The sequence below is a fragment of the Hippoglossus hippoglossus genome, chromosome 12 (assembly GCF_009819705.1).
Source record: "Hippoglossus hippoglossus isolate fHipHip1 chromosome 12, fHipHip1.pri, whole genome shotgun sequence".
Classification (NCBI taxonomy): Eukaryota; Metazoa; Chordata; class Actinopteri; order Pleuronectiformes; family Pleuronectidae; genus Hippoglossus; species Hippoglossus hippoglossus.
Window position 1 is genome coordinate 20982683 of NC_047162.1, and position 24101 is coordinate 21006783.

At 44.2% G+C, this 24101-nt stretch overlaps 1 protein-coding gene and 1 pseudogene across 1 annotated transcript; one reads left to right on the top strand and one right to left on the bottom strand.

The window, feature by feature from the left end:
* Positions 1-731: 731 nt before the first annotated feature.
* On the top strand, positions 732-17414 carry mbd2 (methyl-CpG binding domain protein 2). The gene is made up of 7 exons (XM_034601755.1): positions 732-1195; positions 4115-4274; positions 6319-6459; positions 6746-6836; positions 6921-7098; positions 9270-9396; positions 16759-17414. Exons 1-6 carry the CDS (start codon positions 1086-1088, stop codon positions 9385-9387), a joined length of 798 nt encoding a protein of 265 aa, XP_034457646.1. The 5' UTR covers positions 732-1085; the 3' UTR covers positions 9388-9396; positions 16759-17414.
* Positions 17415-18427: 1013 nt separating this feature from the next.
* Positions 18428-20329, bottom strand: LOC117771444 (annotated as a pseudogene).
* Positions 20330-24101: the final 3772 nt, after the last annotated feature.

Sequence of the window (24101 nt, forward strand, 5' to 3'; positions counted from 1 at the left end):
CCCTCCTCCATGTTTGCAGATGGGACATGGACAAGTCTTGTGATCTTGTGAGGTTGCTGTTGTTTACTTGTGATGTGATGTATAATGTTAGACGGGTTGTGACAGCTGGGTCGTATATCCTGTGTCAGTTATTTCTCAGAACCCAGTGAAAACCTGACGACAGACATCGTGAGGCAACGACCAAATGTTGTTCATCATTCTTCATGAGGCTGGAGGCCCTTTAACCCAGAGTCTGTGACGTCACTGCTGAACACAGAGGTGTGAGGGGGAGAAAGAGGGATCACTCTGCTTCAAAGTCCAGGCACCATAACGATTGTAGACACACATGGTTTTCCCATACAAGGACCAATATAAAAATAAATGTAATTCAATAAAAGGGTTGAATCTATGGAACAATGAACTGATCCCTAACCCAGCTACAACACTGTTGAAGAAGTGGGAGGTTGTGCTTTCACATCCACCCTGTGTGGCTCCTCAGGTTGAGGGCGTGAGAAGCATCTCAGCTGAACTGCTGATGATGACTTCTGGATAAATGTTCAGGTCTGAAGACCAACATCCAACATCAGAGGTTCTTCTCTCATGTTGGAAAGAAAGACACATCTCTCAACCTTCTGCACTCTGAACGGAAGACAACAAACTTAATGGCTTGTTTTTATCGGCCTTGACATCTCTCGGCTTCCGTATTTTTTATATTTTTCTGAACTACAACTGAGTGATACATCTTCACTAAGAAACCATCTCTGAGAGGGCGCGCGCACATGCGTGTGTGTTAGTGTGCGTGTGTGTGTGTGAGTGTGTGACGTCACAGCCTGCCGTTGGTCGAGCTCAGTTCGGATCAGTTCGGATCAGCCGTTGTTTCCTCCGGAGATAAACGGATCTTAACCCGCCTCGTCCCGGTTCTGACCCGGGAAACTTTTAACCCAAGACAAGTGTCAGGAAGCTCCGGCGGAGGGAGGGAGCGGAGCCGCTGTTCTGTCAACGTAACGTCCGTAACGTGAGTCTGCTCCGGCGGCTGTTCACCGCCTGTCCGGAGCTGCTCCACCGGGGATCGAACATCGAGGCCGGTCACCGGACCGACCGCTGAGATGGAGAGGAAGAGGACGGACTGTCCCGCTCTGCCGCCCGGGTGGAAGAAGGAGGAAGTGATCAGGAAGTCCGGGCTGAGCGCCGGGAAGAGCGACGTCTACTACTACAGGTACTCCTCGATCATCAGTCGATCATCAGTCGATCATCAGTCGATCAGTCGAGTAACTGATCAGTTATAACTGATCAGTTACTGAGTTACTGATCAGTTATAACTGATCAGATCAGTAACTGATCAGTTACTGAGTTACTGATCAGTTACTGATCAATCGGTCCATCTGAAGTTATTGATGGTTCCCTCCCTGACATCATCAGTTATCAGTTAATGTTCAGAAAGTGTCAGAGAATTTTTAATGTGTGTGTGTGTGTGTGTGTGTGTGCGTGCGTGCGTGCGTGCGTGTGTGAGTGTCTCTGTGTGAGTTCGTGTGAGTGTTTGTGTGTGTTTGTGTGAGTGTGTGTCTGTATATGTGTGTGTTTGCCTTTATATGTGTGTGTGTGTATATGTGTGTGTGTTTGTGTCTGTGTGAGTGTGTGTCTGTATGTGTGTGTGTGTGTGTCGGTATATGTGTGTTTGTGTTTGTGTGTGTCCACATCAGAGTGCGACATCATAATTTAAATATTAATTAATAATAACAGTTTATTTTATGTCAGGAGACGTCATTACAGAATAAATCTTTTATTAAATCTTACAGATTATAACTTGAATGTAGATCAAATAGAACTTTATTGTATTTTTATATTCCATCTTTGCAGCACTACTGTGTTGCTTTTTATGATTTGAATTAAAGAATAGAATCAGGTGTCAGTTTATGAGGAACACTTTGTTAAAAACCTTTATATCCAAGTGCAATAATCCAATCAAACATTATCAGTATGAACCGTTTGTACACAGAACCTCTGGCTCACAGAACCTCTGGCTCACAGAACCTCTGGAACCACAGAACCTCTGGAACCACAGAACCTCAGGCTCACAGAACCTCTGGCTCACAGAACCTCTGGAACCACAGAACCTCTGGCTCACAGAACCTCTGGAACCACAGAACCTCTGGCTCACAGAACCTCTGGCTCACAGAACCTCTGGAACCACAGAACCTCTGGAACCACAGAACCTCTGGCTCACAGAACCTCTGGCTCACAGAACCTCTGGAACCACAGAACCTCTGGCTCACAGAACCTCTGGAACCACAGAACCTCTGGCTCACAGAACCTCTGGCTCACAGAACCTCTGGAACCACAGAACCTCTGGCTCACAGAACCTCTGGAACCACAGAACCTCTGGCTCCACAGAACCTCTGGAACCACAGAACCTCTGGCTCACAGAACCTCTGGAACCACAGAACCTCTGGAACCACAGAACCTCTGGCTCACAGAACCTCTGGAACCACAGAACCTCTGGCTCCACAGAACCTCTGGAACCACAGAACCTCTGGCTCACAGAACCTCTGGCTCACAGAACCTCTGGAACCAGCTCCTGTCTTCAGATGATGGGAGCTGCTGTTCACAGGCTGAATGTTCACACTCAGTGGAAGCAGGGTAGATGCTTGGATGAAGGCAGAAGCTTGACGTGTCTCCTCGCCTCCGGCTTAAACCGGTTTTAGTGAATCTCTTTTTGAGTAAAACTCTGAGGAGTAATATATATATATATATATATATATATATATATATCTTCAGTTTATTCGTTGTGTGTGAGAGATCACATGACATCTAACAGGCCTGTAAAGGCTCAGCATCTCCTCACAGTGGATCTGGCTTCACTTTTATTTTTGCTCATGATTCTGGATCTTCACTCGTCACTGTGAGGCGGCAGAGGAAATGGCGTCTCTCCCGGGGAAGGTCTGTGGCGAGGCCATGACGCAGTAGAGCCGCCGGCTGTTTTCAGAGGCTGCGTTCACTTCCTGTTGATCTGTGTCGAAGGCCACGGCTCCACCAGATTAACAGCTCAGTCAGAAACATCCTGTCGACTCCTGGACCTTTAACATGAAGCATCGCAGTTTACTTTCAGTTTGTAACGTGACTCATCACTTCCAGTAAAGAGACCAGTCAGCGGTCGACTTACTGGAACAGCAGCAACACCCCTGCTGAGCTTCTGCTCAACGCACGTTTACAACCTCACGCTGGTTTTCAGGAACTTTTGTCAAAGACACAGAATCCACAACATCTGAAATATCAGGGTCAGAGACTCTGGCTCCAAAACTTCAGATAAAGAAAGTGTCATAGAGCAGGAGCAAGATGAAACACACACACACACACACCCCACACACCACACACACACCACACACACACACACACACACACACACACACACACACACACACACACACACACACACCACTGCTGACCTACATGTCAAACGCAGCTGAACGACTGTGTCTGCTCTTGAGTTTCTATCTCTGTGAGGACCGGTCTCATGTTGAGACGCTTCGAGGCCTCGAGGACGTGTTTTTTTCAGGTCGTGGTTTTCGGGTTAAAGGTCAGAATCAGACTCGGGGTCAGACCTGGTGCTTGAAGCGTGATCTGTCATTGACGGCCCTCACAAGTACAGAAGTAGAGATGTGTGTGTGTCCGTGCAGAGGAATTGCTTGTCTCAAGCTTGACTTGGAATCATGGGAGTTTTAAATTACCGAGCAGGACCAATGAATTACATTTTAAAAGATGTGAGTCCTGCTCATGTCCACCGACAGTGCTTGGTGCCCAATGCATGCTGGGATACTTGTCAGCTGGATTAAGTAGGAAGTGGATCAGGGTCGAATTCTAGTTTGACGCATTAAGTTCTGGTTTGGATCCGGATCAGGGGGCAGGTCCACGAACAGTTTTCCCTGTTTTAACGTGGTGATAAGAGCTAATGTAATGTAGCTAATGAAGCTAATGAAGCTAATGAAGCTACAGTTTCAACTGTGGAGCTTTAATTTCCTTCATTTACATTTTATTCATCAACTTATTTTATCTGTCTGACGCTCTCTTTCCTTCCTTCCTTCCTTTCTTTCCTTCCCTCCTTCCTTATTCGCTTCCCTTCTTCCTTCCTTCCTTCCAGTCCCACAGGGAAGAAGTTCAGGAGTAAGCCACAGTTGTCCCGTTACCTTGGCAACACGGTGGATCTGGGATGTTTTGACTTCCGGACGGGGAAGATGATGCCGGGGAAACTTCAGAAGAACAAACAGAGGCTTCGACACGACTCGCTCAGCCTGGCCAAGGTAACACGGAGTGAGTGAGTGTGTGTGTGTGTGTGTGTGTGTGGTGTGTGTGTGTGTGGTGTGTGTGTGTGTGTGTGTGTGTGTGTGTGTGTGTGTGTGTGTGTGTGTGTGTGTGTGTGTGTGTGTGTGTGTGTGTGTGTGTGTGTCAGATTATCAGATTAACGCAGCCCTTCCTGCAGCAGGTTTGACACTTCAGCAGGTCAGCTGACAAACAGTTATTCACTACAGAGGACGAGTGGGTTGTAGCTCCGCCCACCGCCGCCTGAACACGCCGTCTATCATCTTCTTCTGCTCTCATTATTGATGCGACTGTTTATATCAGGGCTGTTGCGCTGCTGTTACAGTTTTGGGACTGGATTTTCTTTTCTCAGACTTGAGGTTTGTGTAGATCCATGTTCACGCTCGATTCAGACTCAGTCTCGTACAGATTCTGATTTGTCCTGTGGGGTTTGATTCAGACTCAGTCCGGCAGTGTTTTGTCTTGTGGTTGTTTATGCAGATTTTTCTTGGTCTTGTGAGTCTTCTGGTCTTAGTCGCGTCTCAAAATCAGAGACGAGCCTTGAAAGCATTTAGAGTTTGAAATATCTCAGCCGTGTTTGGACCTTTACTATGAAGCGAGGCTACTGGTTTTTCAGGGTAAGTTCAGGGGTAAGGAGTAACTTTGTGTACTTTGTTAACCGGTGCTATGAAACCAGAGGTCTTACTAGCTCAACACTGCTCCGAGCAGTTTTTGTTTGTGGTTAATTCGGTGTTAGTCTGTATAAGCTCGGCCCCACAGCAAACCTTTCTTCTGCATTAGTGAATTCTGTACTTTTTGTTCTGCTTATATGACCTTTGACCTCTTTAATTTATAATTGCAAAGATAAAAACAGAGGTGACAGTTTTTTAGGTGGATCAAGACCGATCACTGAAAAAGGAGCTTCATACATGTGCATTAGAGATTCATACTTTTGAATTATACATTATATAAATATTTACCTTAGATATTTTCCTGTGGTTGAGCTGTGGGTGTCTGTGTGAGATCTGTGTTAACTGAGTGTAAATGTTAAAATGGGAGAACCCAATATAAATGTGTATGTTTGTGTTTGTTTGTGTGTGTTTGTGTGTGTTTGTGTGTGCTGCTGCAGTCTTTGTACCAGAGATAACAGCAGCACAGACTCCTCCCACACAATGAGAACACACACACACACACAAAGATTATTGGGTCATTACAATGTACGAGTTCAGTCCTCACCAAAATGTCAGTGACCCTGAAGAACGATACCATTTATAATTTAGAGCGACAGATTCAGAGTTTTCTATCCAACTGTTTCATGTGCAGCTTCAAGTTGTTCACAGTAACCTGAGTGATAACATTTATTAAGAATCTTTAAAAACACAGACTGGAACCACAGGAGGTGTTAAACAATGCAGAATATAACAGGCAGCTGAGGAGACTGTGTATTCAGATGAAATATTATTATAAGTTGATTCCTCCAGCGTGTATCGACTCTACGTCCTCATCAGGGTCCATTGTACTGGGACAGTGCAAACAAACCAGCAAAGGTCCCCACAGAGCTGTAAAAACATGACACATCCCTGAAAGTAAAGCCAAAGTGTCTCCATGGCCCCCTGGTGGCTGGCTGCAGTATAGCTCATAAACCTTCTCCGTGTTAGCAGATGGGACATGGACCAAACTAAAAACACATGTTTGTCAGAGATAGTTTTTGTCATTTCAGGTATTTCATGTTTATGATCAGTTAATTAGTATAAACAACTGAGACGTCATGATTGACAGCTGAGACTGACCTGTGATTGGTCCTGCTCTTCACACACACACACACACACACACACACACACACACACACACACACACACACACACACACACAGACACACCCTGATTTTCTCTCACGTTTGGAAACACAGACCATGGAGGAGTGAGGGAACAAGGAAAAGAGCAAGGGAGGGGGAGGGAAAGTAAAGGAAGAAAAGAAGAGAGCTAGGAACAGAGAAAAGAAAAGAAAGGAAACATGTCACACTCTCTGTGTCTGTTTGTTGTCCAGGGAGGAAAACCAGACCTGAACACAGCTCTGCCAATCAGACAAACAGCCTCCATCTTCAAACAGCCCGTTACCAAGGTTACAAACCATCCCGGAAACAAGGTGAAGACGGACACGCAGAGATCGTCTGAGCAGCCGAGACAGGTGAGACACACACACACACACACACACACGCACACACACACACACACACACACACACACACACACACGCGCACACACACGCACACACACACACACACACAGACACAGACACACACACACAGACACTAGATTTTGTCTGAAAACAGAATTTTGTCAGTTTCGTTCAGATGAACTCTTTAAAGGAGACATACTCTGCTCATATTCAGGTGGGTTATTTGAATAGTTATATTACCTGAAAAGATTTCCACAATCTAATGTTCAGAAAACACTTGTTTGTCTGTCTGCAGCTGTTTTGGGAGAAGAGGTTGAAAGGTCTCCGGTCCTCAGACGTCACAGAGGAAGTTCTCAGGACCATGGACTTGCCCAAAGGGCTGCAGAGTACGTCTCTCTCTCCAACACCAACCTGAACATCTTACCAAGCTCCACCTCTTCACCTCTGACCTCTGACCTCTCTGTCGGCAGGTGTCGGTCCAGACTCCGGCGACGACACCCTCCTGTCGGCCATCGCCAGCGCCCTGCACATGAGCTCTTCTCCGATCACGGGACAGATGTCTGTGGCTGCAGAGAAGAACCCGGCCATCTGGCTGAACACGTCGCAGCCGCTCTGCAAAGCGTTCACCATCACTGACGAACACATCAGGTGAGAAACAGACCTCACACAGTTATTATTTATTTATTATCCATCATTTATTTTTGTGGTTAGCTGACATCAACGTATGTTCTGAGTGTTTAGATAAAAAGTCATGACACGAATAGTTTGAAAATACAGAAACAAGTCAGACATTTTAAAATAAAACTCTGCTGTGAGTGAATCCAGCGACTGAGAGCAGGCGAGTAATCAGCTGCAGAGAGATAGGAGGATGAGAGGAGGAGAGGAGGAGACAGACAATCAGAGATGAGGAGCGATGAAGCATGAAGGAGGAGGTTGAAGAAACACAGACGCCACCACAGAGAGAGAGAGAATAGAAAAGACTCAAAGTAGAAAACAGAAACAGAAGCTTCCAGAGATCACGAGTGTTTATCTCTGAGTTCAGGTATCAACACATCAGCTGCTTCAGACTGAGCTCCTCAGTTCTCTGGATCTTCTCTGGAGGATCAGACTCAGTTTCTCTTTCTCCTCCTGAGCTCCTGTATAAAGTCTAAATCCAGGAGCAGTGTGAACACAGCAGAGGATCCTCCACCTGATGAGTGAGTGGGGGGGTTGACACATGTGTAAACACAGAAACGTGTTTATTTACATGTAGAACAGGAAGTGATCACATGCTCACAGGAGAGTTAATGTCAGGGTGTGAACAGCGTCAAAAATAAATGAAAATCAAGTGGAAAGTTTTTTGTTAGATCGATTTTATTGTCAGTCACTGACACTGTCCTCCTCTAATCTGACAGCAGGGGGCACTGTGGGCACACGCTTGTGAGTGTGTGAGTGTGTGAGTGTGTGGAGTGTTGTGAGTGTGTGAGTGTGTGGTCCAGTGGAGAACATCTGGCTGAAGCCATTACAGCAGAATCACTGGAATATATCACTATATCCTCTATCTTTCCTCCTATCCTGTCTCCTTCCCTCTCTCCCTTTATTGGCTTCTCTCCTTGCTCACCCTTTCCCTTCATTCTTTTCAGTTCACTCCTTTTCTTCCCATCCTCTCTTCCTCTCCTTTAATGTTTCCTTATCTCTAATTTATTTTGTCCTGTCCATTCTCCTCCTCCCTGTCTCCTCACCAATTTAGTCCTTTCCTTTCCTCCACCCCTCCTTCTCTCCTTTATATCCTCCCCTCCTTCTTTTTCGCCCTTCAATCCTTCCTCATATCCCTACTTCCGTACCTCTTTTCAGTCACTCCCTTCGTCCCTTCTTCCCTTCCTTCTCGTCTTCATCCTTCCTGTGATGTATTGTTTTCTTCCTCCTTCCTTTTGTTTTTCCATCTTTTCCCCTCGTTTCTTTTCTCTGCCCCCCTTCTCTCGTCTCCTATCTCCTCCCTCCCTCCAGGCCTCTTCCTCCTCCTTCTTTTCTTATCTCTCCCCTCCATTAATTTCCAATTCTCACCCTCTTCCCTCCTCCAGCTGAATGTGCGTGTCATTCTAAATTGCTCTCATTCCTCTCCTCACCCTCGTCCACCTTTTTCATCTTCTCTCCTCCTCTCTGTCTACCCCTCCTCCTCTCATCTCTTATTTTTCTGTTTTTAAATGTTTCTTTTATCTTTAACAGGAGGAAATGTAGTTGTCTTTCTTTCTGTTAATCCAGGTTCCGTCTCCTCTTTCTTTCTTTTATGTCTTTTTGACAAAAGACGGTCGACATTTTCTGTGACGATAAACAGAAACAAACAAGTTCACCGTGACCTTCGAACACGCTTCCTACAACGGTTTATTTAATTCTTTATCTCATTTTTATCATGACGGCAATAAAACAACATCAATAATTAGCACAGATACAATTTTCCTCAATAGTTCCAAAACAAAAGTATTTTTTATATAATATAATATCTATATATATCTATATATGGCTTCTTTTATATTGATACGTCAACCTACTATTACTTGAATTGAATGGAGAACCAGTCGGTATCATTTTTGATTGGTTGTCCAAACCAATCAGCTGTTAGATCAACAGCAACTGATCAGGTGATGTCACACCATGTTTGTATGATGTCAGAGCAGCTGGGACAGAAATCTAAGAGACGAGTCTGAAGTCAACGCAGCCACAGTTTGAAGAATATTTTCTTGTTCCAGTGTCTCAGGTGAAGATTGATAAAATGTTGTTTTATTGAAAAGTTTGTTTATTAATCCACGACGTTAAATCAAATTGTGTGTGTGTTTATTCAGGGAGCAGGAGCTGAAAGTGTACCAGGCCAGGAGGAGCCTGGAGGAGGCGCTCATGGCCGACGGTTTGGCTCGGGCCACTGAAAATACCAGGGAGATGTTCGAGGGGAAAACGGCCTGAAGACAGATGGTGAGTCGGTGAAATATTTTAACAATGTACATGTTTATATTAGAACCCCGACTAGCTTATCAGGATCATGTTTGCTGATATGGAAACTTTTTATTTTGCAGAATAAATAATGTAGACAAAATGTAAGTTTATGTTTTATGGAATAAAGATATGTTTATTTTCTGAATTCAAGTTCTATATATTTGGTTGTATTTGTGTTTCTTTTAAGTTTATGGTTCAATTGTAACATATAAAACTTAAATTTTATTTATTTTTCATAAGAGTTTGATAAGAACATCATAGGAATCTGGGGGATAAATTGGTATTAGAAATTTCTTACCCTCTAATATCAGTATCAACATCCATGGGTCCATCTCAGTTTATTTTCCTTCTTATCTCATCTCATCCTGCAGTTTGTAAAGTTGTAAAGAACTGAGAGTGCCCCACAACTTTAACATGTCCACCGTGCAGATTTAATAAAATATTTATCATGTTCTCAAAGTGCAGATCAGCTCCAGATAGGATCAGAGACATGATAACATAAGCCAGTTGTCATGGTAACTCAACCTGCTTTCAGGCAGGTGAGCCGAGGTGCACGTCACTCAGAAAACGAATGAGAGGCAAAGAGAGGGATGAAAGATGTGTCAGAGTAAAGAGGGGAAAGAAAAGTCACGGTGAAGTGATGAGATGGTTTAAAAACTCTGTGGACGTCATGATGAAAATCCTCCTGCGCTCACTTCCTGGTTCCACACACTCACTTTGTTTTTCACGTGCGTGATGCTGATGTACGTCATTAATTTGCTAACCTCTGTGTAAATGAGATTTACAGCTTCATGTTCGCTGCCTGATCAGAGACAGTTTCACTAAAACTACTGAACCAGTAAACTATAGAACTACTGAAGTATTTACAACTGAACATATGAAGTCTACACATGCTCCTGACATGTTCCTGACATGCTCCTGACATGCTCCTGACATGCTCCTGACATGTTCCTGACATGCTCCTGACATGCTCCTGACATGTTCCTGACATGCTCCTGACATGCTCCTGACATGCTCCTGACATGTTCCTGACATGTTCCTGACATGTTCCTGACATGCTCCTGACATGTTCCTGACATGCTCCTGACATGCTCCTGACATGTTCCTGACATGTTCCTGACATGCTCCTGACATGTTCCTGACATGTTCCTGACATGCTCCTGACATGCTCCTGACATGTTTGTGACATGCTCCTGACATGCTCCTGACATGTTCCTGACATGCTCCTGACATGCTCCTGACATGTTCCTGACATGTTCCTGACATGCTCCTGACATGTTCCTGACATGTTCCTGACATGCTCCTGACATGCTCCTGACATGTTCCTGAACATGCTCCTGACAGTGCTCCTGACATGTTCCTGACATGTTCTGACATGTTCCTGACATGCTCCTGACATGTTCCTGACATGCTCCTGACATGCTCCTGACATGTTCCTGACATGCTCCTGACATGCTCCTGACATGTTCCTGACATGCTCCTGACATGCTCCTGACATGTTCGTGACATGCTCCTGACATGCTCCTGACATGTTCCTGACATGCTCCTGACATGCTCCTGACATGTTCCTGACATGTTCCTGACATGCTCCTGACATGTTCCTGACATGCTCCTGACATGCTCCTGACATGTGTCTGACATGCTCCTGACATGTTCCTGACATGTTCCTGACATGCTCCTGACATTGCCTGCTCCTGACATGCTTCCTGACATGCTCCTGACATGTGCTCCTGACATTGCTCCTGACATGTTCCTGACATGTTCCTGACATGTTCCTGACATGCTCCTGACATGTTCCTGACATGTTCCTGACGTGTCCCTCACATGTTCCGGACGTGTTCCTGACATGTTCCTGACGTGTTCCTGACATGTTCCTCACATGTTCCTGACATGTTCTGCAGGTTCTGTCTGTGAGAACAAATGTCTGAGTCAGTGTCTCTGGACATGTTCTGGATCTTCTTCTGCAGCCTCCTAGTAACATGTGTGTAACATGTCAGAGTGAGTCCATGTGAGGAGACAGCAGGACAATGTGTGGAAGCTTCCCAGAGAGCGAGTGGACGTGTTGATGAGGTTTCTAACACGTGACGGACGTGAAACTGGAAGAACACAAAGATCTCAGGATGAAGAAGAGGAGCCGTACACGTAGAAGACGAAGACGTCAACTTGGAAACACGAGGAGATTCCAGAGCTTCTGGTGATGAGGGCCGACGCCGGTGTGGATGAGCTGTAAACAACAACACTGATCTTTCCACAGCAGAGTTTATACGTCATGTCCGGCCTCCTGCTGCTCTACAGGCTCCGCCTCCTGCTGCTCTACAGGCTCCGCCCCTGCTGCTCTACAGGCTCCGCCTCCTGCTGCTCTACAGGCTCCGCCCCTCGTCTGGATGTTCCCACATGTTCCTGTTTGAACGAGTCGGACCCGACAACCTGCTGCTGCTGCTTCACAAACACTAACTACACAACATTTCACAGAGTTCATGTTCGAGAACATTGTAGTCATGGGTTCCTAAAACTTGACGTGAACGACTCTGAGCTGCAGTGTCACTGCTTTGTGTGTGTGTGTGTGTGTGTGTGTGTGTGTGTGTGTGTGTGTGTGTGTGTGTGTGTGTGTGTGTGTGTGTGTGTGTGTGTGTGTGTGTGGAATGCTGATGGGATTCTCTGCGTCTGATTGAAACTCAGTCATGCAGCAGACTAACACACTGTGTGTATGTCTGTGTGTGATTGATGGGCTGTTGGCTTGTGTGTGTTGATGTGTGTGTGTGTGTGTTGATGTGTGTGTGTGTGTGTTACAGTTTCTTTGGTTATTTCTTATATTTCTCTGTCCAGAGCCTGTAAACAAAACTAGATTAAAAAACATTAACTTTCAGAAGTCCACACTTCCCTCCTCCATCCATCATCCCTGCTTCCTCGCTGCTTATCCAGGTCAGGGTTGCCGCGGCAACATGGAAGCGGAGCAGACTGTGAATTTACTGCAGAGATAATAATACTTTGTTTGAATGAATATCACTTTAGTGATGATTTGTCACAGCAACTTGTTTTTAAGTTTTTATTTAGTTTTTATTTAAGTTTAAACTGTAAAATATCAAACCTCAGTTATATTTCTTTGTCATGAGAGATTAATAACATCTTCGGACTCATTGATCATTTTTTACATCTGTATCTTTTGGTCAGTGTATTTGTGTTTTACTCCTAATTATCGGTGTCCATGTTGGTCGAGCTCTCCTGAACCTGCTGGTCAGACAGTAGCATCATCACTACCATCTGACATCAGGGCTGCGTTCAGCTCAGTGTTCAGAGGAAACAAGTCGTTCAATCAGGAAACTGAAGAAAAACTTCGTAAGATTGAACGAGCTCCAGGATCCTGACGCAGTTCTATTCAAACGTGTCGTCCACATCCAGCCAGGATCCAAACAGATGACATCATCATGTTCAGGCTCCTCCTCTCAAAGGACAAAAAGACATTCCCAGTGATGTCATCAGCCCATTATATTTACCATAGTGCCACAAGCAGGACACACTGTGTGTGTGTGTGTGTGTGTGTGTGTGTGTGTGTGTGTGTGTGTGTGTGTGTGTGTGTGTGTGTGTGTGTGTGTGTGTGTGTGTGTGTGTGTGTGTGTGTGTGGGGGGGGGGGCGATGCTTCCTCTAAAAGCCGACTAACAGAGGTTTTTTTAAGCACATTTGTTTTGTGTGGAGGGAAAATCTTCCATTAATGCAGATTTATGCAGATTGGCTGGATGGAAGTCGTTTGGGCGAAAAGAGCCGCTGAGAGTTGAGGAGTGATTACTAATGGGTTTTTATAGCTGGACCAGAGAGAGAGAGGGCAGCGGCCAGTGTGTGTGTGTGTGTGTGTGTGTGTGTGTGTGTGTGTGTGTGTGTGTGTGTGTGTGTGTGTGTGTGTGTGTGTGTGTGTGTGTGTGTGTGTGTGTGTGTGTGTGTGTGTGTGTGTGTGTGTGTGTGTGTGTGTGTGGCTGTTGAAACAATCCTTTTAAATCCTTGCAGGAATCTCGGTTTGTTTCCTGCTGCCATGAGTCTTGTTGCCGCTTCCTGTTAATTTATTTATGTTGGTTTACGGCTGAGTTGGTTTGGTCTCGTTCTCTTTATGTTTCGTTGTTGGAAACATGAAACAGTAGGTGTCAGCAAACCCCTGGTGCAGCTTCCACTCTACAGAAATACAACAAAGTCCACAAAAAATCAAGCAGCTGTGTCACACTGTTGAAATAGTATTTTACTTGTAAATGTGCTGCACTCAGAATGTTGCTGTAAATTAGTGCAATCATGAAAATATACTAAAGTTTAAAAAGCTGAAAAAGTCAGAGATGCAGCCGTTAAAACTATTTAGTGATTGTTTTTAATTTTCTACATGAACACAGATCATAGTCAAACATTTTATTTAAAGCATCGAGTGTAAATAAAGTTTAACGATGAAATGAAGCTAAAATATCTCAGATCCCAATCATTCAATCAACCTTTATTCATACAGGGTGCACAGGACGTTTCAACGACAAAAACATGTCGACAAACAAACGTTTAAAATCGTGAAACACGAGAACAAACCTCATGACAACATTAGAAACATTTATTGTCGTCGCCCCAGGATCAAATACACTATTTAGACAAAGAATTGTGACACCTACACATTACACCTACAGGAGCTTTTATGACTTATTCTAAATCCATAGGCATTAATATGGAGCTGGTCCCCTCTTTGCAGCAGCTTCACTCTTCTTCAAGACTCTGGATTGTGTCTGTGGGAATTTCTGCTCCTTCATCCAGGAGATATTTGTGAGACACTGATGCTGGACACAGAGGGCTGAGACTCTCTGTTCTAGTTCAGTGACGGGGTTGAGCTCAGGGCTCTGTGGGGCCAGTCCAGCTCTTCAACACCAAACTCACCCAGCCGAGCCTTAATGGACCCGAGCAGAGTCCTGGAACAGAACACTTCATGTCAGGAACATGTCAGGAACATGTCAGGAACGTGTCAGGAACATGTCAGGAACATGTGAGGCTTGTCAGGAACATGTCAGGAACATGTGAGGCGTGTCAGGAACATGTCAGGAACATGTGAGGAACGTGTCAGGAACATGTCAGGAACATGTGAGGAACGTGTCAGGAACATGTCAGGAACATGTGAGGCGTGTCAGGAACATGTCAGGAACATGTGAGGAACATGCCAGTAACACGTCAGGAACATGTGAGGAACATGTCAGGAACATGTCAGGAACATGTCAGGAACATTTGAGGAACATGCCAGTAACACGTCAGGAACACGTCAGGAACATGTGAGGAACATGTCAGGAACATGTCAGGAACATGTGAGGAACGTGTCAGGAACATGTCAGGAACATGTGAGGCGTGTCAGGAACATGTCAGGAACATGTGAGGCGTGTCAGGAACATGTCAGGAACATGTGAGGCGTGTCAGGAACATGTCAGAAACATGTGAGGAACGTGTCAGGAACATTTGAGGAACATGCCAGTAACACATCAGGAACATGTGAGGAACATGTCAGGAACATGTCAGGAACATGTCAGGAAGATGTGAGGAACACGCCAGGAACACATCAGCAACACATCAGGAACATGTGAGGAACGTGTCAGGAACACGTCGGGAACACGTCAGGAACACGTCGGGAACGCGTCAGGAACACGTCGGGAACACGTCAGGAACACATCAGGAACACGTGAGGAACGTGTCAGGAACACGTCAGGAACACGTCAGGAACACGTCGGGAACACGTCAGGAACACGTCAGGAACATGTCAGTAACACGTCAGCAACACATCAGGAACGTGTCGGGAACACATCAGGAACACATCAGGAACATGTCGGGAACACATCAGGAACACGTCGGGAACACGTCAGGAACACGTCAGTAACACGTCAGGAACATGTCAGTAACACATCAGCAACACGTCAGTAACACGTCAGTAACATTAGTTCAGGTCTGTCGTTAAATGTGGTACTGTTCCTTCAAATCTGTGTGCGTGCGTGCGTGTCTACCTACATATAGCTATGAGGTACAATTTTGGTTCTATACCATCATTTTGAGGACATCTTGACTGGTCCTCACAATTTGAATTGGCTTTTTGAGGGAACACTTGGTTTAAGGGCTAGAATCAGGTTTAGGTTTAGATTAGGGAAGGAGCTAGGGAATGCATTATGTCAATGAGTGTCTTCACAACTATAAAGAGACGTGCATGTGTGTGTGTGTGTGTCACCATGTTTAATTATTAGGAGGAATTAAGACTAATTATCATATTGAAACAATGAAACGTTCAGATTCGCACTCAAACAATAAAACACAAAACCAGTGGAAGTTTAATACAAACATTCAGTTACACACTGTTCTCCCACTGCCAGACTGAGGGACTCACAATGGCACAGAGGACACAATGAGGGATTCAAAACAGAACCATGATTGGTCAAAATACTAAATATTCAAATTACATCATGAATATTCTAAATGGAAAAAGGAAGTGGAGGGATTCAAAATGTGAACTAGTGGGGACTCCTGAGGCATGGACAAAAAGTAGGGATTCAAAATGGCACAGTGATGCATTCAAAGGAAACCATGAGTTGTAATTATTCAAAATGTATAATAAAGTTAAAAAAAAATGGTGGAATAAAGGATTAAACTGGAGAAACAACCTCCTCTTGTTCTTTCATTCAATTCTGATGTTTTCATCACGGCGGCGTTTGTTTTAAACGTTGGTGTCAGTGTGACACCGAGAGGAGGAGGATGTGGAAATATTTAATCTCCTGCAGCGTGAACGCTCTCGTGTCGTCTGCATAATTAACCTGTTTCCTGTTCAGACAGAAGGCGTGGGCCGACGAGCCGCCCTGATTGGCCCCGCCCCGCTCGTTTATGCAGCAGGAGGTTTAGAAGGGTTAATGGAGAAGCTAATAATTAGCACGGAGGCTCTCCACGTTAATGAGACTTTTTTTGACCGGAGTCTGATGTTTATTGTTCAGCAGGCGAAGGTTTGAGCTGCAGTGTTTTCTTTATGAAGTCGTTTTTAGTACGATGAGTTTAACGAGCTCGTTTAGAGCAAGGAGACGTCTCCGCAGGAGCCTCACTCTTATATTGACTTTTTATTTGTTAGTAGAAGATATCACAGTATATCAGAGGGCTCATTAACACACACACACACACACACACACACACACACACACACACAGGTACTTTTATACTGAACTGAACCACTTCCTGTTTCTGAAATGTTTTGCAGGTTCTGTATGTGAGAACGCAATCGTACATTTTCTGGAACTTTTCCTGTAAAATGTCTGGAACACGTCAGAGTACAAACACAGAATTGTTGATCTCTGTCTCTCTCTCCACAGAGTTCCTCTGTTCACCAGCCTCAGGTTTATCATCATCTTTATCTTAACCCAGATGACAAACCTAAACTTAAACCCGACCTTCACTGACTTAAACCTCGCCAGCAGAGATCTGTTGTGTTGGAGGCGACTGTTTCAGCTTCGTTTGAAAGAAAACTTGTGATGATGTCACACTGGACCCGTCTGTCGGCTTCGGGAGACTAAAGTGATTTTTCTAGAGCAACAACAGGAAGCACCAGCAACAACTAACGTACGACAGCAACAGACCCTGTCACAGGAACAAGCAGCAATAAGAGAAGATCTTCTTCAGCTCAAAGCTTTGAATCCCCTGTGGCTTCTTATCTCAACTCGTATCAAGGTCGACGCTGTCTTTTCTGTTCATTTAATGCAGTTTGAAAATATGAATAATAAAAAATGAAATACACAGACGCGACACTCTCATCGAACCCAAAGAAAATCAGGATGCAAACTGCTGGACAGCTTTTGCTAACTCTTTAAATTTCATAGTGTTTGTGGTGTCATATTATCGTCTTCAGGGGTTTTCATTGAATGATTATAAATGAATATAGAACAACAGATTATTTAAAACAGATTTTATACCTGAACTTTCAGTACGTGTACATTTCTCTGACTGGAGGAAATAAACATTTATATTCACACTCGTGTGTCAGAGTCTTTTAAAAGCTGCTGATTCAGAAATCATTCACTCTGCTCAACCCGCTGTCGAGTGTTAGCGAAGGAACAAGCTCGACTTCTCCTTGTGTCTGTGGGTTTGAACCTGTGAGGAAAGTGAAACCCATGGGGAGAGGCGGTACGATCATGTGTGTCATGTTGTGCAGCACATGCTCTAATAATTCTGTTCTGCTGAAGATCACTGTGATGATTCAGACTCATGATAGAATCTGATGTATTTATTCTCTCGCTTTAGGCAGAAAACACAGCATTAGACATTAAAATCATCTTTTCACACGACTTCCTTCAGTCAGTTTTCACAGATTCTGTAATGATCAGGACTGATTATTTCGGACGAAGCAGTTTATTGGGTCAGAGCTGAGAGCACGACTCCAGGGAAGCCTGACTCATCTTTTCAGTCATCTTGAAATCGTCATTGGTCCCTGAAACGCATCATTCTCTGAAGCTTTCTAATCACATAGAGTTTCTGTGTGTGTGTGTGTCGGTGCATTTATCATCATGTTGTAACCATGGTGTTTAGGTCAGAACCGTCACCAAACCAGCTGCAGGACAGTAATAAACACGACCTTTTCATTCAGACTGAATACGTTCATGTGATTTGGGGGCGGGGCTTTGATGAGAGGACCAGTAGGAATGAGTTGAATTATTCTTTCCCTCTGTCAGGCTCCACCCCCGCTCCTCCTTTTGACCATGTTGTTTATTTTAATGTTCATTTAACATCTGTCCACATTGTTGTGAAATGTCCCCAGAGGATGAACCTTGTAATGACCCTGAGACTTTTCCTCAGCCTCACATGAAACTCTCCTGTTGAGACTCGGTGGTTAAATCTTCCTACTTCTTACTGGAAAACAAAGGTGATGATAAAATGAAGTTTTATGAGAAATGAATAAAGGAGGTGGTCTGGGTCCAAAAACCCAAACTAACCAGATCAAAGGAAACAAAGGAACAAAGAAACGAAGCCTGGTTCAGTCCAGAGACTGTTGACAAAGGAATCAACTGTTTATTAAGATGTTTATGAGCAGAAACAGGTTGAAATCAGTTTCTCTTCTCTGATCAGTTCAAATGAAATAAAGACTTCAGTAAAGATTATAATTCACTTGATTGAAGAAGAAACTGTCCGGAGCCTCAGAATCAGTGGACAGGTTTCAGATGTTGGTTTTTACAGACGACCATCCTGCCAGATAGGACGACAGGTCACGGCCCTGACAGTGATGACGCCACGCCACCCTGAAAACACACAGAGGGTCACTCATCTGTCAACACGTGGACGTGAACACTGTCAATCATGTGATCGGGTCTCACCAGGCTCCGATCCCGTTTCGATCCTGGACCACTCGTTTGGCACATGTGATCGCCACCGCTGATATCATCAGTCAGAAGCTCTGTGGACACACAGGACATTGTAGAGACATCAGAGCTGCAGCTTTAAAGGACCCACATGATGAACAGTGTGAAACAGTGTGAGTGGTTAGTTTGGTTGTGTTGGTTCTTCACTGACCGCTGCAATTGATGTTACAGCCATTAGAAGTGGGCGTCTGGTTGTTGTTACACCAATAGCGACTGTTGATCTGGAAGATGCCGTAGTCTGTGGATCCATTATCGTTCTTGGTGTTGGTGGCTCTTGTGTTGTAGTTCGACTCCCGGTGACTCAGACAAACCCCTGAAACATCACAGAGCCTTAGATCCTCCTACACCTCCACAGATCAACTATTCTATCATGAACATGTTTGTTCAACATGTAACAATGATTATATTTATTCACTCTATGATTCTTTGGTTCAGACAGTAAATAAAGACAAAGACACGTCCACTTCCTCCCACTGTACAAACATGAAGCCAAAATATCTACAAATGCTGCCATCTTGTGGTGATGATGCCCCCGCCCATCACACTGTAAGACACATCATGAGTCAGTCTCAGCTGTCAATCATGACGTCCACTTGAACAAACCATCAGTGAGAGAAGAACGACCTAAAATGACAGAAACATCTTTGACAAACATTTATTTAACGTCCTACTTGGATTTTTTTAGTTCTGGTCCATGTCCCACCTGCAACATGGAGGAGGGTTATGACCTATACTGCAGCCAGGACACCAGGGGGCTGACTGTGGTTTAAAGTCTAAAGCCCAAATCATGCTTCTGCGTCGAAGCTACGACATAGTTACGCACATAGCCTCCGCACGGGGACGAGCATTCATAGTTGTTGTGCGGGTGTAGTGTGAGTTGCGCTGCAATTACACCACCTGAACACTAGTAGCAGTAGAGTTTCTATGCTGGTGTTGAGTGTCTCCTGGTTTCTGGTCCACTTATTTACAAACTCTCAGTCAATCTTTACTTCAGAACAAGATCTGTGGCTCAGAGGATCATGTTGGAGCTGAGAGATTCTTTTCTAATAGACACTTTAACAAAGAAAAGGAAAGACGTCGTTCGTGTTCGTTCCTTCGACTCAATAAAAAATGCTGGTGAGTCTGCCAGAGATGCGACGCTAACAAGCGGACCAATCACAGCTCTTGTAGTTGGCGTCACCTCAACGTTACATTTTTGCGGAGTTGCAGGTCAGGGTACGTCGTTTGAACTCTGAGTAGAGAACACGTTCTACTCGAGCTACAGCGTAGCTTCAACCCAGAGTCATGAATCTGGCCTAAGGACTTAGTGAAGGTGCATGGAAACATGATCTTCTTCTACATGGTGGAATCTATCTTTTACCGACATCTTGTCAGTTTGTACTCACAGTTAGCCAGGCTGTGGCCTCGGTAACCGTCCATCCCTTGGCTCTTCAGCACTCGGGCCAATTCACAGCGTTCGTAGACTCGAGCGTTGGCCACAGCCACGACGAGAAGCAGAAACACCAGAGTCCTCATGATGATTCTCAGCTGATTGTCTCCACAGCTGCAGCGCTCAGTGGCTTTTATACTGGACGAGCTGTGTTTTGGTTTCAGGTTTCGTTATCAGTGGAACATGTGACGTGAAGCACAAAGGCCGAAGTCCCAGTTTAACTTCATCTGCGATAAAAGAGAAGCAAACACGACGACTAATTCCTGTTTGACCTGTCCAACGTGACTTTCAGTTAAAGGTCAGTTTCCTGTAAACACAGTTTCTCTTTCAATTAGTGTGTCCTTGAAGTTAAAGTGTTGAATTATTCTCTAACATTTACTGAGTGGATTTGTTGTGTGTTGCTACATAATCTGACAACTGGGAAAGATTTGATTTCTTATTTTTCGACTTTTGTTGACCTGCTCTGGCCCCCTGTGGCCCACTAGAGGGCCCCGACAAGGGCTTAAGGAAAGTTAGCGGAACAAATACATATTTTATTCATTGTTTAATTGGGATTGATTTTTAAAACCCGTTTAACGATCCTACGAATCATCAGCCAAAGAAACTTTTTTGGGGGGTGTTTCCTGATTCCGGACGTTAGTGGCCAGGCTGCTCTTTGATTGTGTTGGGTGGGTGACATACAAAATAAAAACAAATACTGGGTTTAATTTAAAACTTGATTTCATTCTTTATCCATGATTCTTTACATGATGTATAATGAACCACAGGACAGTGGAGGACGTGAAGTCTGGTGAGGAAACAGATCCTGGATTCAGTGAATGTGTCTCATCATCTGATCCAACGAGACTTTTCTCTGCTGAGCTGCTGCTGATGTTCTTTGTGATTTCTTGTGATTTTATTCTTTTTGCTCAGCATTTGTGAGAAAACTTAAATAAATGAGATGTACAGGAACAGGGTGTTCTTCTCTGTCAAAAGGAAAAGGTTTAAGATGACAATGTTCTAAGTAAAACATCGTGGTTCAGTCAAGTTTCATGATTTATTTCATTATGATACATTCATTATAATAAATTATTCCCTGCAAATCACTGAAAATGACAAAAAAATCCTCCTGTCTCAAAAATTCCATCCAGAAATCATCTGCAGGAAGAGAGAAGAGAAGAGGAGGTTGAAAAAAGAAGTGATGAAGAGGGAACAAAGAGAGGGAGGGAGGGATTAGAAGGATGGAAGAATTCGAGTCAGAGGAGAATATGGACGAAGAGACAGAACGATGGAGGAAATGACTGAGAAGAGATGGAATGATGGAGGATAAAAGAGCAGGAGGAGAGAGGAGGAGGAGAGGAGGGCAGGTTGTTAATTTCAGGGCTGGTATCTCTGAGACTGCAGAATATCCAGGGTCATGAGAGCAGGACTTTTATTCTGAAAGAGAGGCTCTGACCCTGGGACACAGACAGAGGGAGGGAGGATGTTTGTTGTTCGAATAAATCTTCACTTAGTTTAATTCCACATTAACATTTATAACCCCTATAACTATAAACTGATAATTACATATAAATACAGGAGCTGATGGAGGCTTCACATCTCAAACTAATGTCACATCCATACAACTGAAGGGATGAAGGAGCAGTAATATATTCGTCATCATCATCCTGGGTCCAACATCACCTGCTGTAGAACAAGAGGACCAGTGAAAGTGATGGTTTTATTTAAGTGACGCAGTCTGGACCGTCCACGTGTCTCTCAGTGATAATAGAGTAAGTCCAGACGTCTCCTCCGTGAAACACAGCAGCTCATTCAACCATCTGTGCCTGTGCTGTAATCCGTCACATCATCTGGTCATTAACCTGTAAGGCCTCGGTCGCCGAGGGCAACGACACCACACACAACATTGTGATGTGTCACTTCCTGTCAAAGAAACACCTGCTCACACACAGAGGTGAGTCGTTCACCTGAGAACATGTCAGGTCATTACACATCATTTACACACACACACACACACACACACACACACACACACACACACACACAGGTACTTTTATACTGAACTGAACCACTTCCTGTTTCTGAAATGTTTTGCAGGTTCTGTATGTGAGAACGCAATCGTACATTTTCTGGAACTTTTCCTGTAAAATGTCTGGAACACGTCAGAGTACAAACACAGAATTGTTGATCTCTGTCTCTCTCTCCACAGAGTTCCTCTGTTCACCAGCCTCAGGTTTATCATCATCTTTATCTTAACCCAGATGACAAACCTAAACTTAAACCCGACCTTCACTGACTTAAACCTCGCCAGCAGAGATCTGTTGTGTTGGAGGCGACTGTTTCAGCTTCGTTTGAAAGAAAACTTGTGATGATGTCACACTGGACCCGTCTGTCGGCTTCGGGAGACTAAAGTGATTTTTCTAGAGCAACAACAGGAAGCACCAGCAACAACTAACGTACGACAGCAACAGACCCTGTCACAGGAACAAGCAGGCAATAAGAGAAGATCTTCTTCAGCTCAAAGCTTTGAATCCCCTGTGGCTTCTTATCTCAACTCGTAATCAAGGTCGACGCTGTCTTTTCTGTTCATTTAATGCAGTTTGAAAATATGAATAATAAAAAATGAAATACACAGACGCGACACTCTCATCGAACCCAAAGAAAATCAGGATGCAAACTGCTGGACAGCTTTTGCTAACTCTTTAAAATTTCATAGTGTTTGTGGTGTCCATATTATCGTCTTCAGGGGTTTTCATTGAATGATTATAAATGAATATAGAACAACAGATTATTTAAAACAGATTTTATACCTGAACTTTCAGTACGTGTACATTTCTCTGACTGGAGGAAATAACATTTATATTCACACTCGTGTGTCAGAGTCTTTTTAAAAGCTGCTTGATTCAGAAATCATTCACTCTGCTCAACCCGCTGGTCGAGTGTTAGCGAAGGAACAAGCTCGACTTCTCCTTGTGCTCTGTGGGTTTGAACCTGTGAGGAAGTGAACCCATGGGAGAGGCGGTAACGATCATGTGTGTCATGTTTTGTGCAGCACATGCTCTAATAATCTGTTCTGCTGAAGATCACTGTGATGATTTCAGACTCATGATAGAATCTGATGTATTTATTCTCTCGCTATTAGCAGAAAACGCAGCAATTAGCAATTAAAATCATCTTTTCACACGACTTCCTTCAGTCAGTTTTCACAGATTCTGTAATGATCAGGACTGATATTTCGGACGAAGCAGGTTTATTGGGTCAGAGCTGAGAGCACGATCTCCAGGGAAGCTGACTCATCTTTTCAGTCATCTTGAAATCGTCATGGTACCTGAACGCATCATTTCTCTGAAGCTTTCTAATCACATAGTGTTTGCTGTGTGTGTGTGTGTCGGTGCATTTATCATCATGTTGTAACCATGGTGTTTAGGTCAGAACCGTCACCAAACCAGCTGCAGGACAGTAATAAACACGACCTTTTCATTCAGACTGAATACGTTCATGTGATTTGGGGACGGGGCTTTGATGAGAGGACCAAGTAGGAATGAGTTGAATTATTCTTTCCCTCTGTCAGGCTCCACCCCCGCTCCTCCTTTTTGACCATGTTGTTTATTTTTAATGTTCATTTAACATCTGTCCACATTTGTTGTGAAATGTCCCCAGAGGATGAACCTTGTAAGACCCTGAGACTTTTCCTCAGCCTCACATGAAACTCTCCTGTTGAGACTCGGTGGGTTAAATCTTCCTACTTCTTACTGGGAAAACAAAAGTGATGATAAAATGAAGTTTTATGAGAAATGAATAAAAGGAGGTGGTCTGGGGTCCAGAAACCCAAACTAACCAGATCAAAGCGAAACAAAGGAACAAAGAAACGAAGCCTGGTTCAGTCCAGAGGACTGTT